Source organism: Furipterus horrens, unplaced genomic scaffold, assembly GCF_987537825.1.
Source record: "Furipterus horrens unplaced genomic scaffold, mFurHor1.1.pri manual_scaffold_4, whole genome shotgun sequence".
NCBI classification, from domain to species: domain Eukaryota; kingdom Metazoa; phylum Chordata; class Mammalia; order Chiroptera; family Furipteridae; genus Furipterus; species Furipterus horrens.
Genome location: NW_028327174.1, coordinates 49,660,019 through 49,674,782, shown reverse-complemented (window position 1 = coordinate 49,674,782; position 14,764 = coordinate 49,660,019). Strand labels below are relative to the sequence as shown.

Here is a 14,764-nt window from a genome sequence, read left to right as displayed (position 1 = left end):
ATCTCTAGGGCTCTAGGTTTTGGCTCCCATGGTGCCCTGACTCCAGAAGCAATGCTTCATTGAGAAATAAGCCTCCTGGTAGTTGCCTAGCTATTCTCTCCACTCCCTGGGGCCGCTATAGTCCTAGTGTCCTCAAAGTAGACTGCTCTGTCCAATATAGCAAAGATATAAGGAGCTCATGACTCTTGAGAATTTATTTAAATCCTTACCTGAGGACATTTTTTTCTTGCTTTTAGTGAGAGAGGAATGGGGGTAGGGGGAGAGAAAGAAACATGGACTTGGCTTGCCTCTCGTATGTGCCCCAACCAGGAATCAAACCTGCAACCTAGGTATGTGTCTTGACCGGAAATCGAATCTGTGACCTTTCAGTCCATACCAACTGAGTCACACCAGCCAGGGCTGTGGGAATTTTTAATAGCAAAATCCTCAGGTATCTTAAAAAATTCTCTGGAGATTGAAAAGAGATTTTCTCCTTGTATCACAGGATGTGGGAGACCACATGGGCTGCTTCAATGATGTTGTAAGTAGTTGGACGTTTTTTGTCACCTGGCTGGGTTGTAGGTGTGGACAAGGGCTGGGGTAAGTTGCTTCGGTGGTTGATGATGAAGAGTGGGTTGAGCTGGCTCAGCACCTCATCACTCACTGAGATGCCATCCAAGTACTGCTTGAGTATCTCCCGCAGCTTTCCATTGATATCTAACAATTGGGCGTGTCTGTGTTGGAGGCTCAGTTGCTCCAGTTTCACCTTGTTGTACCTTTTCCAGAAATTCTCCATCCCCCTGTAGTCTGCTATCACCTGGGGATTGATTTAAAGGGAGGTGGTGAATGGTGGGGCCCATTAGCAAATACAGCCCAGGGCCCTATCATCCCCAACACTTTGAGCCAAGGCTTCTGGGCCCCAAGAACTTTACCTTTGCCAGCTCCTCAGTAAGCTCCTCTGGGCTAATTTCCTCTATCTCCTGCTCCTCAGGAGTCAGTGTTGATGAATAAAAAGGCAGCACTTTTTCTTCTTCTGTTTCAAATTTCCTACATATTTCAGCAAGTTTAAGGATCTTTTCACCCTATTAAAAGCAGGAAGATACATTTTATTAGGAAAGAGATGGGAGGGGGAATAGTGGAGTCGGTTCCCTGCTTGAACGAGGGAAGCTACTCATCCATGTGGGATACAAGAGTGCCTACTATGTGCCAAGCACTGTTCCAGGTATTTTATATTCTTTTTTTTCAAGTATTTTATATTCTTATAAAATTCATCATTGATTCATTAATGTGAGAGGAGAGGGAACATGAAATTAAAAAAGGTATTCCAAGTGTCCACTCAGGCAGGAAGCGGGAGGAAGTCTGCTACACCACTCTTAAACCCTTCTACTTCACAGGGAGCCAAGTCCCTTGGTTTTGTTTGGACCATCTTCTTCCCCTTGTTACCTTATCAACAATCTTCCTCAGGGCTTTGAGGGTGGCATTACTCTCCAAAGTGAGATTGACTAAGTTCTCCTGTGCTACTCCCCGGACCTGAGTCCTCTGGGCCTTAAGTTTTCGTAGTTGTACAAGGACCAACTCCTTGTCATCATGAATGTACTGGTTCTGTTCTTCACTCTCACGGCTGTGCACCATGATCTTGCCTTTTAAAATAATTACAGAATCCTAGGACAACAAAGTAGATTAGAGGAAATGCTTGACTAGCTGAAGGTCTGCAGTGAGACAGATAAGAGGACTGTCTAGGGACTGAAATCAAAGCATATCTTTCCCCAACCAGTGATGAGGCCCAGGGGAAAGTGGGGGAAGATGAATAGGGGATGATGGAGCAGTTAAAGTAGTATTTCTGGTTGGCTGCACTAACCTGTAGTTTCTGTATTTTTTTCATCTGTGCTTCAATCTCTTTGGAGCTCTTCTCATCCTTCACCTTCAGGGTCTCAAAGGCAATCTTTCGATCCTCTGTGGCATCAGTGTAATTCTTGAGCGCATCCTGGAACCTTCTCCACAGATCTTCTACTACATTCTCTAGTTGCAGTCTTAGAAAGTGCTTCTCTTCTAAATTCTAGGAAGTGGCCCCAAAATAGCCAATGCTTGGAACTACCCTTTAGTGCTCTTTCACTTCCACCAGCAACCTCACACCCCTGCACTTTTTACAGCATAGTATAGTGCAGGGGTCGCCAAAGAAAATGCCTACGAAGACCAGGCAGTTGATATAAGTAAGTGCTGTGGGCTAGATGGGACCTGTGGTGAACCAGAGAGGAAGTGTTTTTTGATGGGGGCTGGGGTGGGATGGGGAAGGCACAGGGGCTCAGCTCCACATGAATGTCTCCATTTGGTAATATTGTTATTGGCCCAGTGTTACCAGATCTTTAAATTTTTCAAGGAAAGCTGAAAGGTGAAAATTTAGATTCTAAATGTAGGAACCCTATTAAAATTTTTTTACAAAACACTACAGGGCAAAATAAAAACAAAGAGCCCCATACACAAACCCAGGGCTGCAGGCTAGCTAAAGTTTGCAACCTCTAGGATGGCCGAAAGCACTTTGGGCCAGGGGTCCAGAAACTGGATTCGCTTTCTGGCTCTGCCACAAACCAGCAGCATGACTTTGGCAGGTCACTTTACTTTGTGGGGGGACCTTAGTTTCTTCATCTACAAGTCACAGGAGTGAAGCCAGATGATCACCTTGTTGCTTTTTAGCTCTAAAATGCACCTCCTTGATATTTCAGAATGATCCTCCCTCCTGACCAATTTTCACAGAAGTACAAAAGGCAGTAGGGGTACCTACAGTGGCAACATGCATTTTTTTGATTATGTTGATTAAATGCTCTGCTAGCCTTGAGCATTTTTCTCTTGCTTCTCTCCCAGCTCTTGCCTATTACTTTCCCTCTGTACCTTGTTTTTGAGATCATCCCACATGCTCTGGAACTCCAGCTTGCTTTCATACTCAGAATCTATATAGTTCTGCTCCATGGCCATGAAGACATCTTGTAGGTAGTGAATCTCTTTTTCATGTTGGTCAATAATTGTCTTCCTGTGGAGGATAAGACACTGTCCTTGCTCTGAACTCAAAGCAGTATGTAATAAAACTATGTGAATGGTACAAACTCTTAGGTACTGAAGGAAAACAGAGGGAGGGAGGGCTTTATTCTTTTTAGGGCCAAAAAGAATGAATAAGATTATTTTGATTTTTGAATAGGTTAATATTTTATATATGATGTAAAAATCAAAAAAGTGCAAAAGGTTACAGTGAGCAGTCTCCTTCCCATCCCTGTTCCCTGCCAGATGGGTAGGATTTTGATAGTTGAAAGTGGGGGGTGAGGACATTACAAATAGGGACCTGGCATGGACAAAGGAAGGCTAAGGCCATAAGCTTAAATCTAAGTTAGTTTAGAAGGAAGTCAGGATCTTTTCTGCTGGGGGCAATGTCATAATCAAGGTAGGATGCTCAAGTTCATGGGCCAGCTGCTTACAGACAACTCCTTGACACAGGCTCTATATACTCCCCTGGACTGAAAACCCCATACCTTTCTGTCTCAAACTCCTTGGTTAGGGTCTCCAGTTCCATGTTGTAATTTTCCTCCAAGAGGTTGAGTCGACATCTCTGCAGGGCCAACAGCTGGTCAATGTTGTGCAAATGACTGCGCAGAGCATGGGCGTACTGCTCCTCAGCTTCTGACAGGTCCTTAGCTAAAGACTAGGTAGGAAACAGTGTTACCATATTGACTAGATGGCTTCTGAGTAAGAAAATTAAAAAAAAAATGTATTCAGCTGGGTAGCTGGATGATGTGAATGGCATTTTCCCCTAGTTCCTAATACCATTTCTTTGGCTCTAAGAGTGCTGGTTCTCTCACTTTGATGTCAGAATGACATCAGAGAACCCCAGATAGCCAGCCAGTGTCCTAGGAACAATAAACATTTACAATGATGGGGCTAAAAGTAAAAGAAACTAGCGATTCTTGGAGAAATGGCTATTTTGAGATCTGAGGCAAAAATAAGTTGAACCTATGGTATCCTGTCAGAAGAGAAAGAATCAAGCATTTGTCCTGCCTTTCTCATATAAACTATACCTTTGGGAAAATGACAGGAACTATCTTTTTATAGAAATATTCAAGCTAATAAATTAAAAACGAATGATAACCATTAAAAAAAGAAAGATAATTAGACATTTATGTACCTCCTGATGGAAGTAAACACGTCCAAGCTTCTAGATCCAGTTACCAAGATAGAGGAAGGACAAAGTAACATGTTAAACTACAATACATAACACTATGCAGTTATAAAAAACAAAATGAGAAGCTCTTTATGGGCTAATGTGGAATAATCCCCAGGACATATTGTTAAGTGAAAAAGACAAGGGACAGACAGTATGTAATATTACCATCTGTGTAAAAAAAAGATTTACTCATGAAACAAATTATTGGGAGGGGCATTGGGTAGCTGGAAGGCACTGGTGGAAAGGAACTTTTCACTATATAACATTTTATCTTTTGAAATTTGGACAATGGGAATGTATTACCCATTCAAAAAGGTAAAATAAAATTAAATTAAATAAAACAAAAATGCATTTACTGAGTTCCCGTATGATCTAGACACCTTAAGTTCATTCACTCTGAACTACCACAATCTCTACGCAGAGCTAGCTTTTACCTTATATGTTTACATGGTAAAGGATCTTATGAAATAGGTTCTTTTTTAAAGTATATTTTATTGATTATACTGTTACAGTTGTCCCAGTTTTTCTCCCTTTGACCCTTTCCATCCGGTACCCACCTTCCCTCCAGCAACCCCAACCCCTTAGTTCATGTCCATGGGTCATGCATTTAAGTTCTTTGGCTTCTCCATTTCCTATACTATTCTTAACATCCCTCTATTTTGTTCCTACCAATTGTACTTAATCCCTGCACCATTTCCCCCATTCTCCCTCTTCCCTCTCCCAGTTGATAACCCTCCAAATGATCTCCATACCTATGATTCTGTTCCTGTTCTGGTTGTTTGCTTAGTTTGTTTTTGTTTTTAGATTCAGTCATTGATAGTTGTGAGTTTATTGTCATTTTAATGTTCATAGTTTTGATCTTCTTTTTCTTAAATAAGTCCCTTTAACATTTCCTGTAATAATGGCTTGGTGATGATGAATTCCTTTAGCTTTACCTTTTCTGGGAAGCACTTTATCTGCTCTTGCATTCTAAATGACAGCTTTGCTGAACAGAGTAATCTTAGTTGTAGGTCCTTGCTTTTCATCACGTTGAATACTTCTTGCCAGTCCCTTCTTGCCTGCAAAGTTTCTTTTCAAAAATCAGTTGGCAGTCTTATGGGAACTCCTTTGTAGGTAACTCTATGCTTTTCTCTTGCTATTTTTAAGGTTCTCTCTTTATCTTGAACCTTTGGCATTTTAAGTATGATGTGTCTTAGTGTGGGCCTCTTTGGATCCAACTTGTTTGGGATTCTGTACTTCCTGGCCTTGTATGCCTATTTCCTCCACCAAATTAGGGAAGTTTTCTTTCATTTTATTTTTAAATAAGTTTTCAATTTCTTGCTCTTCCTCTTCTCCTTCTGGCACCCCTATGATTTGGGTATTGGTACATTTAAAGTTGTCCCAGAGGTTCCTAAGCCTCTCCTCATTTCTTTGCATTCTTATTTCTTCTTTCTGTTCTGATTGAATGTTTATTTCTTCCTTTTGTTCCAAATTGTTGATCTGAATTTTGGTTTCTTTCCCTTCACTGTTGATTCCCTGTATATTTTTCTTTATTTCACTTTGTGTAACCTTCATTTCTTCCTTTATTTTTTTTGCCATACTCTATGAATTCCCTGAGCATCCCTATCACCAGTGTTTTGAACTCTGCATCTGATAGGTTGGTTATCTCCATTTCGTTTAGTTCTTTTTCTGGGGTTTTGTTCTGTTCTTTCATTTGGGCCATATTTCTCTGCCTCCTCAATTTGGCAGCCTCCCTGTGTTTGTTTCTGTGTATTGAGTAGAGCTGCTTTTACTCCATGTCTTAGTAACGTGGCCTATGTAGCTAAGGCACCTGTAAATTGTTTGGGGTGGAGCCTTACGTAATTGCCAGGGCAGGGCCACCCACTTTACCACTTTGTGGCTCTGTTTGTGTGAAGGGCTTGGAGAGGGGACAATGCCATTGCCTGGCTTCTGGCAATTTGCCTGGCATTCACCCCATTTTTAGGCACTTCACCCACTCACTGTATGAGATTGGCACCCTTCCAGTTGCTTCCCTGGGTTTGTGTATGTTCTGAGACCATGCGGGTCCTTTAAGTGGTGAAAATCCAGCAGTATTTTCCACTGCCCCAATCCCTACTGATTTTTACAGGCAGAGGTAGTGGGGGTTTATCTTCCCGGTGCTGGAACCCTGGGCTGTGCAGTCTGGCCTGGGGCTGGGATCGCTTGCTCCCAGGGTATCCCTCCCCATTTTTATCCACCATACATGAATGTGGGACTGTCCATTCTGACATTGCCTCTTTTCCAGGCCATACCACCTCTCTGCCCTGTGTCAGCAACTCCACCTCACCTACCCATCTAGATGAATGTGGCTTCTTTAAGTCCTTTGTTGTTGGACTTCCATACAGACCAATTTTCTGATGGTTCTGGTTGTTATTTGTTTTTGAGAGCTGGTTGTAATTCTATGGTTGCATGAGGAGGCAAAGCATGTCTACCTATGACTCCATCTTTACCAGAAGTCTGAAATAGGTTCTGATAATGGATAACTATTCACTCATTCAACAAACATTTACTAAACCTGCTATTGTGCCAACAATGTGCTGAATGCTGAGGATTTAGAGATTAAAAGGCATGCTCACTGCCCTCAAGGGAGTTTGCAGTCTTGCAGTAGGAAAAGAGTTATATAAACAGAACATTACAGTTTAACATGGAAATTGCTATGAGATTAATGATTTACCAGTGACAATGGGATATAAAGGACTGAGTGCCTACATCTAACCAAGAGCACTGGGATAGGCTTCACAGAAAAGATGTCATTTGTATCACTCTTAAAGGAGGAGTGAGAGTTTGCCAGTGAGACTGGGGAGATGGAACAAAGAAAATTCCAGATAGAGGAAACAGCATGTGCAAAGGCACAGGTAAGAAACAAGGCTGGCTCTATGAAAGGTACAGGTAGAGGGAAGATCATGAAGGGCTTTGATATTCTTTGGATTGAGTTTGGATTTTTTCCTGTAGAAGAGGAGAGCCACTAAAGATACTTAAGCAGTGGAGTAACAGGATCAGATTTTTGTTGTAGAAAGATAATCTGGAGGTTCAGATCAAGATGGCAGCATAGGTAAGAGTGGCGCTTGAATTTTCCCACAACCACCTCAAAACTACAACTAAACTACAGAACAACCATCATTAAGAACTGCCTGAAATTTAGCTGAACAGAAGCCCCACAACTAATAATATAAAGAAGAAGCCATATAGAGACTCGTGGGAGGGAGAGAAACTGAACAGGCTGGTCCCATACCCTCATATTGGGGGATCAGACACAGAGGACCCCCCTGAGGAGTGAGGGGTCCCAGCCCCACACTAGGTTCCCCGGCCCAGGGTTCCAGTGCCAGAAAGAGAAATCCCATAGCCTCTGGCTGTAAAAAACAGCAGAGATTGCAGCTGAGTGAGACAGAAGGCTACTTGAATCCCAGAGGTTCCTGTTAAAGGGTCAGCCCACAGAATTATTTGGACTCACTTGCTCTGAGCTCCAACACTGGGGCTGTGGCTTAAAAGGCACCAGGAACATACAGGAGCAGGGGATGGGACTGAGTTATCTGGCATTGGGGCAAGAGTTGGAGAGGCAACTTTCTCCCAGAGAAAAGTGCTGGCAGGGCCTTGTTCATTTTCCGGGCCCTTGTCCCACAGAGCCAGCATGTGGGCACCATATCTGAGTCTCCATCAAACTGGCTAACATTGTTGGCCTTTCCCTGCTGATTCCCTGAGGCTCTGCCCCACCCAACTTGTGAGCCCAACACAAGCTGTTTCCAGTGGCTTTTCCATACAAATGACCCTTCTTGGCTCATGCTTTGGACTGTCCTAAAAATCTCTCTAACAAGCAGCACACTGCGTACCTCTCACTAAGTAGCCCAGGCCCGGCACTAGTGGCAGCTAGCCTTAGTTCATAGCTTGGCCTCGCCTGGGCACCTCCAAGTCCAGCACAAGTAGCGGCCACCTGCAGATCACTTTGTAGCTCATGCAGGGTGGCCACAGGCAGGGCACAGGTGGCAGCTGACCTTGACCTGCACTTCCCAGGAGTCTACAGAGCCAGCACACCCAGTGGACAGCTTCAGACCAGGTCAAGGCACCACCAAACTCCTCTACAAGGGACACACTCAAGGGTGGACTTAGCAGGCACCAGAGCCCCACTGACGTAAGTCACACTCCGTGGCATCAGCCTCTGCACAGCTGAACCTCCACAGTGGAAGCAACCAGTCCTTGCAGCTGATTAGCTTGGGGTAAATCCCTCCCATTGAGGTGCCAACAGCAACCAAGGCTCAACTATCAACAGGAGGATGTACACAGCCCACATGGCGGGGGGCACACCTGGAGTATCCAGCTTGGGTGTTCAGAGAGTCTGTGCCACTGGATCCTACAGGAAACCTACTATAGTACATATAGTCACTCTACCAAAACCAGAAGACATAGCAGCTCTACCTAATACAGAGAAACAAACACAAGGAGCAGTCAAATTGAGGAGACAAAGAAACGTCCCAAATTAAAGAATAGAACAAAACTCCAGAAAAAAAACTAAATAAAATGGAGATAAGCAGTCTACTAAATGCTTAGTTCAAAACATTGGTTATAAAGATATTCGATGAACTTAGGGAAAGAATAGATGAACTTAGTGAGAACAACAACAAAGACATAGGAAACAAAAACAGAGATAGAAAACATGAAAAAGAGCCAGTCAAAAATGAAGGATAGAGCCCTGGCTGGTGTGGCTCAGTGGATTGAGTGCCAACCTGTGAATCAAAAGGTCACTGGTTTGATTCCCAGTCAGGGCACATGCCTGGATTGTGGGACAGGTTCCCAGTTGGGGACATGTGAAAGGGAACCGATCCACGTATCTTTCACACATTGGTGTTTCTCCCCCTCTCCTTATCCCTCCCCCTCTCTCTAAAAGTAAATAAATAAAATCTTAAAAATAAAAAAGCATACCCCAACTGAAATGAATAATTTACAGGGAGTCAACACTGGACTAGGTAAAGCAGAGGATCAAATCAGGGATTTGGAACATCAGGAAGCAGAAAACATCCAATCAGAATGGCAAAAAGCAAAAAGAATCCAAAAAATAAAGCTAGTATAAGGAGCCTCTGGGACAACTTTAAGCATATCCACATTTGCATCATGGGGATGCCAGAGGGAGAAGAGAGAGAGCAAGGAATTGAAAACCTATGTGAAAAAATAATGACAGAAAACTTCCCTAATCTGGTGAAGGAAATGGACATACAAGTCCAGGAAATGCAGAACCCAAACAAGATGAACCCAAAGAGGCTCACACCAAGAAACATCATAATTAAAAGGCTGAAGATTAAAGACAAAGAGAGAATCTTAAAACTAGCAAGAGAAAATCATCCCTGGCTGGTGTGGCTCAGTGGATTGAATGCTGGCCTGTGAACCAAAAGGGATTAAGAAGTACAAATTGGTTGCTACAGAATAGTCATGGGGATGTAAAGTACAGCATAGGGGATGTAGTCGATAATATTGTAATAGTTATGTATGATGTCAGATAGGCACTAGATTTATCAGGGTGATCATTTAGTAAGTTACATAAAGTCTAATCACTGGGTTGTACACCTCAAAACTAATATTATGTGGTATGTCAACTATAATTGAAAAATTAAAAATTATTTAACGTTAAGGCCCTAGCCAGGTGGCTCAGTTGGTTGGAGCGTCATCCCATACACCAAAATGTTGCAGGTTCGAGTTCCAGTCTGGGCACATACCTAGGTTATGGGTTCTGTCCCTGGTTGGAGTGCATATGGGAAGCAACCAACTGATGTTTCTCTCCCCTCCTCCTTCTCTCTCCCTTCCTCTCTCTCTGAAATGAATAAACATATCCTCAGGTGAAGATTAAAAAATAACATTTCAAAAAATAAATTAATGTGATCTAAAAAAATTAAGAAAGGTAGTCTGGTAGTTTTGTCTACAATCATTTGGAGGCCATTGGGCATGCAGCCTGGAATATTGAAGACTACTACAATAGTTCATCTGAGAGAGAATGCTCAGGTCTCAATTACAGCAGGACAGTGGGGAAAGAGAACAGGGTATGGCTTTGAAAAATACTTAAGCAGAAGATTTATACAAGACTTAGTAACAGAATTCAAGAATGGAAGCAAAATCTAGGATGACTACTAGATTTCTGGGTTGGGTGATCTGGTGAATGGCACCAGCCACCCGAATGGAGAGTATAAGGAAGACCAGATAGCAGAGGATGGGGAATGGGGAAGCCCATGAGTTTAGTCGTGAGGAAAGTACAACAGCCAGAAACAGGTACCTAGGAATCTTGAAAAAAGGATTTGAAACCCAAGAGAAAAATCCAGGCTGGTGTTACAGACCTGAGAGTCATAATATATAGAATAATGAGTTAGATGGTCTAGACCCTAGACACCTGATTCAAGGGTAAGAGGGTCAAACTCAGAAACCTGGAAAATGCTAAACTTCAGAGGATGGAGAGAGGAAGGTGAACGCACAAAGGGGACTGGATGTATATATCCCAGAGGCAGGAGAAAGGCCTGGAAAGAATAGTGTCCTGGAAACCAAAGGTGAGCTTCAAAAAGGAAAGCATGACCAAGAGTGTCAGTGTTATACAGAAATTAGGTTAGATGAAGATTTAATGATGAAAAGTATCTTTGATTTGGGCCTGGTGGTCTTTACAAGAGCAGTTTCCCAGAGAAGAGTAGAAATCAGATGTTGTGGGATTCAAGATAAATGGTAAGTGAAGAAGTGGAGGTAGCAGGTGAAGATGACTAATATTTGCATATTTAATGTGTACTTCTGTTTACTCAGGAATGACCCCGAAGGTGCTTAATATTAGCAATATGTGATTTACCTATGGCAGGGACTGTAATCATTAGCTGCAAAACTATTGTGCAGGAAGAAGCTAATTGGCTCAAGGGTGAGCCTGATCACTGCTCAGCAACCCTAAATGAACACTCCTGGTTCTCTGCTCAGCAAGTATTTGATAATTCCCAATAAGGATCTGAAGATGTCACTTAAAAAACCATACAATATAACTGGTGGGTTGAGGAATTCTAAGGTATAATGGTTTTATAAATTTGGGATTTTTAATATGTATCACTTGAAGCTGCCCAGGGTCTACTGCATTTTTTTCGCCAGGGGCTAGGCTGTGAAGGAAAGGTATGTTTTTTAGAAGGGACTGGCAGGTTGACAATGTATATTTTGCTGTTATTGTGGAGTGTTTTTTGTTTTGTTTTGTTTTGCTTTGTTTTAAGATAGAAAAGCCTAAGCAGAATGAGTCAGTAAACAGGTTAAAAATAGAATGAAAGGAGGGATACAGCAAAATTCCTTTGCAAAAAAGATGGTATGGACACAAGAACTTCCCAAGAGTGTACGGATGGATGGCTGATTGAATTGCTTGGAGATCTGGAACTGCTCTTACCCATGGAGATCTTCTCAACCTTATCCAGGGCCACTGAAGTTAAATCGAAGAGGCCAAACAGAATTTGATTGGATACAGAACTGGAATGGGAATCAAGAAACCTATGCTCTAGTCCCAGCTCCCTCATTGACTAGCTGTGTGACCTTGAGCAAGCCATTTTCTCCCTCTGAAATTGAGTAGTCTCACATTGAAATGAAGATGTAGGACTAAGTAGGACTATGTCTGCTGTGCCTCATAACTCTAATAATGTGCAGTACTGGTTTAGGGCAGTAGATGACTAAAAAGAATGGCTCCTCTAAGTTGAGAGAGAGGGATGACCACCCAGTACTCTACTTTTCATTCCATTGAAAATTATTACCAATAGCCTGGCTTCATCACAGCCTGCTGCTTTAAGGTTGGGTAATTCATTTTCTAGGCCCATTCTATTAAGAGAAGAGGGCAAGGCAGCCATAGTCAAGTGTTTCCTTGTGAAGAATACCCACCTTGATGACACTGTCCTTGCAGTCCACCACTCGTTCAAATGTTTGACTGAGGATCTCAATGTCCTTATGAAACTCTCTGGTCTTAACTTCTCGAAGAACGGTTCTCCACTGTGTATTAATCTTATTGAGATTCAGAGCACTATTGTGCTCCTCCTTGGCCAACTTGTCCTGTATGAGGGAATAATTACACCTGCAGGAGGTCAGAGCCAAAAACCCTGACACAGTACAACAAACAAGATCACAGTTAGTTTGTCAGCTGACACCTTTACCTTTCATCTTTTCCGAGGGACCAAAGCTCCAGATGGCTAACACTCAGGTAGTTCCTGTTCTTGTTTTGGGAGGGTCTCAAGCAAGATAGGAACAGCCTGATGGCATTTTAAGCATTTTAAGGAGGGGAAGGGGGAATGTCCTTTAGAGTGGAAGCATCACAGCAGGATGCTTTTTGTAATGACCCATCTCCAGGGACACTGTCTGGATTTCAAAACGCTTGGAAGACTGATAGCACCTACTGTCCCAGTTCTGGGGCTCAGTTGTGACTCCCAAGCTCTATACCACCGCCCCTCCTCCATGCTTCACAGAGAATTGCTCCTCCTCCCAACACTGTTGTGGGAAATCTAAGTATATTTGGGTCTCAAGATTTCAGGAGACAAGTATGGAAACGAGGTTGCCACAATGACGGGGTTAAGGCAACAGGGTCAGTGCAGGGAGTAGGTGGGGTTGTGCAGGGAATAATGCTAAAACCACTACCTTCAAGAACTGGTTCAGGAGCCTCTCCTTCTTTTTGGCCATTTCCTCCTCTGCCAGCAACCTCTGCTGAAACAGAAGCAGCTGCTCCTCATCGGACAGGGGCGTCTTGGACTTTTTCCCTTTCTTAGGCATAGCTGGCTAGAGAACAGGATCTGGGCAAGGCCCCTGGGCCCGCAACGGCCAGCACTAGAGGGGCTAGAAGGAAAACGCCCCCAGAAAGAGGACTTCTGGAACTGCCCCTGGATGGGGGACCTTATATCTCAGTCCTGGGGCAAGACAGAGCCTGGGATAACAGGGAGGTAGTGCCGAAAGAGGCATCTCCGTCTCCTAGCAACGGTATATCGCTAAGAAGGCGCTGCGAGGCTCGAAAGAGAGGCCCTGGCTTGGCGCGCCCTCTGCCGTTTGGAGGACCGCGGTAAGGTTTTTTTATTTTTTGTTTGTTTTGTTTTGTTTTTTGAGAGGCTGGTTTTACTTATCAAAATCTCTAGCCTCCTAACAACTTTAAAAAACCTTCTTTGTATGTTTTTCATAGAAATGCCACATTTTAAAATAAACAGTAAGTTTTGGAGAGAACGTGGAGAAATGGGAACCTTCATGCACCGCTGGTGGTAATGTGAAGTGGTGCAGCCCCTTCGGAAGACAATTTGTCAGTTTCTTTTTCTTTCTTTCTTTCTTTCTTTCTTTCTTTCTTTCTTTCTTTCTTTCTTTCTTTCTTTCTTTCTTTCTTTCTTTCTTTCTTTCTTTCTGTCTTTCTTTCTTTCTTCCTTTCTTCCTTCCTTCCTTCCTTCCTTCCTTCTTTCTTTCTTTCTTTCTTTCTTTCTTTCTTTCTTTCTTTCTTTCTTTCTTCTTTCTTTCATCTTCCTTCCTTCCTTCTTTCCTTCCTTCCTTCCTTCCTTTCTTGCTTTCTCCCTTCCTTTCTTTTCCTTTCTTTATTTCTCTCTTCCTACCTTCTTTCCCTTATTTTCCTGCCTTTCTTCCTTTCCTTTCCTATCTTTTGTCCTTCCTGCCTTCCTTTTTTCCTTCCTCCTTTCCATCCATCTAATTGGCTTTATCGAACAATTCATAAATCGGTCAGCATCACATCTAGTAAACAGAGTTGCTCTAATAGTCTCTTAAAATTCTAAACAAAAATTTATCATGCACTATAGCCATTTCACTCTTAGATACTTGTCTAAGATACCTAACTACAGCTGCATGCTACGATATGAATAAGTGTCAAAAACATGCTCAGTGAAAGAAGTCAAACACAAGAGACCACATATTGGAAGAGTCCTTTATATGAAATATCCAGAAAAGGCAGAAGCACTGTGTCAGAGAAGGCAGATGAGTGTCCAGAGTAAATGTCTAGTTAAGTAAGAACAAAACACTGCCCTTCGGTGATGGAAGTAATCCAGTGTAATCAACCTGTTCACCAGGGGAATGGTACCATGTAGGGGGCCCCAGTGCTGGTCTCTGCTGCTGGCAGATTGAGCACTCAGTGTGCCCATAGCCAGGCTGGCCTTAGTGGGCAACAGTTCATGTTTCTGAGTCCATGCATAACCTCCATCCCTGCTTTGTTTATCAGTTCACTGGACAATGACAGGAGTGGCTGGGAAAAGAGACTGACCAATATCCAGAGAGTGGGTCATCCTATCCAGTTGATTATTAAAACCCTCCTATGCTGAGGTCACCCTTTGTGTGCATTCACATGGGACACAAATATCCTTGCTTTTTTTTTTTTTCCCCCCATTCAGAGAGGTCTGTCCACATATCTCTTCTCCCAATTTCCTGGTCACCAATTTTCTAATCATGTTCCTTCCAAGTCCATGACCATTCAGTCCAACCACTGGCTACCTGCATAAGTTGATATATAGTCACACATCTGACCATTTCTCCTTCCAAGCAGAGTGAATGATCAGGGGCACTGCTGAAAGTTCTGCCTACTGGGAAAGTTTCCCTTTACCAACAACCTTC

The 14,764-nt window shown here is 42.9% G+C and overlaps 1 protein-coding gene across 2 annotated transcripts; it reads right to left on the bottom strand.

Moving 5' to 3' along the window:
* Window positions 1-179: 179 nt before the first annotated feature.
* DRC2 (dynein regulatory complex subunit 2) lies at window positions 180-13,127 on the bottom strand. 2 transcript variants are annotated; one of them, XM_090275536.1, is made up of 8 exons: window positions 12,812-13,127; window positions 12,065-12,232; window positions 3,498-3,667; window positions 2,866-3,004; window positions 1,838-2,035; window positions 1,423-1,641; window positions 912-1,061; window positions 180-796 (listed from the first exon to the last, which is right to left on the bottom strand). In XM_090275536.1, the coding sequence occupies exons 1-8, from the start codon at window positions 12,941-12,943 to the stop codon at window positions 479-481; spliced, it is 1,494 nt and encodes a 497-aa protein (XP_090131662.1). In that variant the 5' UTR covers window positions 12,944-13,127; the 3' UTR covers window positions 180-478. The 2 variants fall into 2 exon arrangements, with proteins under 2 accessions (XP_090131662.1, XP_090131663.1); XM_090275537.1 differs by lacking the exon at window positions 1,423-1,641.
* Between the last annotated feature and the right edge of the window lie 1,637 nt (window positions 13,128-14,764).